Consider the following 3,693-nt stretch of genomic DNA (forward strand, 5'->3'; position numbering starts at 1 on the left):
GTGGGAAACTTGGCAGCCAATTAGCGCACAGCAAGCTCCCACAAACAGCAATGTGATAATGACCCAGATTACATGTTTTAGTGATGTTAATTGAGGGATAAATATTGGCCGCAAGACACTGGGGAGGACTCCCCTGCTCTTCTTCAAAATAGTGGCCAGTGGCCATTCAAAATTGGGTCCACCTGAGGGGGCAGACTGGGCCTCAGTTTAAGGTCTCATCTGAAAGACGGCACCTCCAACAGTGTGGCGCTCCCTCAGTACTGCCCCTCCGACAGTGCAGTGCTCCCTCAGTACCATCCCTCCAACAAGGCAGTACGGCACTCCCTCCGTACCGTCCCTCCGACAGCGCAGTACGGCACTCCCTCCGTACCGTCCCTCCGACAGCGCAGTATGGCGCCCCCTCAGCACTGCCCCTCCGACAGTGCGGTGCTCCCTCAGTACCGCCCCTCCGACAGTGCAGTACGGCACTCCCTCCGTACCGCCCCTCCGACAGCGACGTACGGCACTCCCTCAGCACTGCCCCTCCGACAGTGCGGTGCTCCCTCAGTACCGCCCCTCCGACAGTGCAGTACGGCACTCCCTCCGTACCGCCCCTCTGACAGTGCGGCGCTCCCTCAGTACTGCCCCTCCGACAGCGCAGTACAGCGCTCCCTCAGCACTGCCCCTCCGACAGTATGGCGCTCCCTCAGTACTGCACTGGAGTGTCAGCCTAGATTTTTGTGCTCAAGTCTCTGGAGTGGAACTTGAACCCACAATCTTCTGAGCATGCAATCCACTGAGCCATGGCTGACACAATATACCCTACCCTACTCTTCTCTAATCTACTCCATGTACTCTACAGTGCTCAACCTATACAACCCAACTCTACAGCACCTCCCTCCCCAGCTCCCGATGTGGGCTGGGGCAGGGGTAGGGGAATCCTCCCAGCAAGTGGATGGGTTCAAAGAGAGAGAGGGAGAGAGAAAATACATTTGGATTTGTAACACTTTGGGAGAAAGAGCAAACAAAAAATGATTTCAATGGCAGCAGGTTGGGTCCTTGAAAAGGGGAGTTGGTGACTTTTAACATCTTGCTGTGTGTCCGAGTGTGATGTCAGAGTGTGTGGTTCAGAGCAGTGGAAGATTCTATATGTGTGTGTGTGTGTGTGTTTAAAGTACATATATATAAAATCCACACACATATATAAGTTATATACACCCACACATATTGCATATATATTATATATAAATAAAATATATGCCTGTTTTATATATACCATGTAAACACATATATATATATAAATATTCATATGTGTATAACTTATATATAAACATGTGTATGTCCATATGTGTGCTGTACCTTATATATAAACACAAGTATTTGAGTGTATAATATGTATATATGTGTTTATAACTTATATATAAACATATGTATTTACACACGTGTTTATAACTTATAAACATATATATTTACACACAAATATATATTTGTACCATGTATATATAAGCATATATATTTACATATGTGTGTTTATAACTTGTATATAAACATATATATATTTACATACAAATACTGTGTATATATAAGTATATATATTTACATATATGTGTTTAGAACTTATATATATATATATATACACATGTTTATATATATGTTCATAACTTATATATAAACATATATATTTACATATGTGTTTATAATTTATAAACATACATATTCACACAGAAATATATATATATTTGTCCTGTATATATACGCATATATATTTATATGTGTTGTAACTTATATATAAACACGTATTTACATATGTGTGTTGATAACGTATATATAACACATATAGTTACACGCAAACATATATATTTGTACCGTATTTATAAACATATATATTTATACATGTGTTATAACTTATATGTAAATAATTGTGTTCATATATATGTGTTTATAAGTTATATATAACTTATATATTTACATATATGCGTTTATAACTTATAAACATATATGTTTATACACAAACATATATATTTGCATCATATATTTAAACATATATATTTACAAATGTGTTATATGTGTTCATATATAAGTTGTGTTTATAAGTTATATATAAACACATATATTTTTACGTATGTGTTTATAACTGATATAAAACACACATGTATATAAACATATATATTGACACACAAATATGTATATTTGTTCCGTATATATATACATATATATATTTATAACTTTATATATATTATATAACCCGTACATAATATAAACTCATACATGATATATATATATATCTCACACACACACACACACACACAGACATATATATAAGAATTGTAGTTTCACAATGCGAGTTACATTCCACAATACAGTACTGGCCTCATTGTTACCCCAGTAAGAGGGGGCGCACAGAGTGCGTCTCACAGATGGGTGAGTTTGGGGGCTTCGTGACCGGGTCCCGGAGGCGGGTTCAAGTCCGTGTAAGAGGCGGGCCGGAGTTCGCAGGTTCCGTGAGGGAGGTCCCGGTGCTTCATGGCGTTGGACTGAGCAGCGCAACTGCTGTACTCCAGGGCAGAGGAGGAGGTGGAGGACAAGCTGGACGAAGCAGAGGAACAGGAAAGTTGAGAGAAGCCAAACACGTTGGGCAGAGTCTCCGCAAAATTGGCTCCGGTGTAGCCGCCCGGGCTAGCTTGCAAGCTTCCAAAAATGCCTCCGCCTTGGTGCAAGGAAAGGTTGTGGTCGAATTCGCAAATTGCGGGCGCGGCATCGCCGTAAGGCTTGTGCGGCGCTGGGGGCGAGTGGAAGAGCGGCGCAGAACATGCGGCCAGGCCGTACACACCGCCGACCTGGGGCTTGTGGTAGGGGTCAGAGGCTGGTGTCTGGTATCTGGCGTCAGACAGGAGAGGCGGGCCGGGGAACGAGGAGGTGTTGAGAGGCGGAGGCGACTGAGCGGCCGGTGAATTTCCTGCCGCACCGCCTCCGCCCTTGCCCCTGACGTCTTTCTTGTATTTCATGCGGCGATTCTGGAACCAAATCTTGATCTGCCGCTCCGACAGGTGCAGAAGCACGGCCATCTCCAGGCGCCGCGGGCGGCAGAGATAGCGGCTGTAGTGAAATTCCTTCTCCAGCTCCACCAGCTGGGCGCTAGTGTAGGCAGTGCGCGCTCGCTTGGAGACCGGGCCCGGAGGGCTGAGCTGCCCCTCCGCCTCTCCTGAAATGGCACAAGTCACACACACACATGTATATATATGTAGAGAGAGATACACACACACATGTATATATATGTAGAGAGAGAGAGATACACACACACATGTGTATATATGTAGAGAGAGAGAGATACACACACACACATGTGTATATATATGTAGAGAGAGAGAGATACACACATACATGTATATATATGTAGAGAGAGAGAGATACACACATACATGTATATATATGTAGAGAGATACACACACATGTGTATATATATGTAGAGAGAGAGAGATACACACATACATGTATATATATGTAGAGAGAGAGATACACACACACATGTGTATATATATGTAGAGAGAGATACACACACACATGTATATATATGTAGAGAGAGAGAGATACACACACACATGTGTATATATATGTAGAGAGAGACATACACACACACATGTATATATATGTAGAGAGAGAGACATACACACACACATGTATATATATGTAGAGAGAGATACACACACACATGTG

General features: G+C 42.6%; 1 protein-coding gene across 1 annotated transcript in view; it reads right to left on the bottom strand.

Annotated features, from left to right (window-relative positions):
* Positions 1-2,390: 2,390 nt before the first annotated feature.
* Positions 2,391-3,693, bottom strand: part of LOC139241105 (homeobox protein Hox-A3-like) — a 7,006-nt gene continuing 5,703 nt past the window's right edge. Inside the window, exon 2 of the mRNA XM_070869797.1 lies at positions 2,391-3,181. Coding sequence (XP_070725898.1) covers positions 2,391-3,181 — 791 coding nt within the window. The remainder of the gene's footprint in view (positions 3,182-3,693) is intronic.

The sequence above is a fragment of the Pristiophorus japonicus genome, chromosome Y (assembly GCF_044704955.1).
Source record: "Pristiophorus japonicus isolate sPriJap1 chromosome Y, sPriJap1.hap1, whole genome shotgun sequence".
Taxonomy (NCBI): Eukaryota; Metazoa; Chordata; class Chondrichthyes; family Pristiophoridae; genus Pristiophorus; species Pristiophorus japonicus.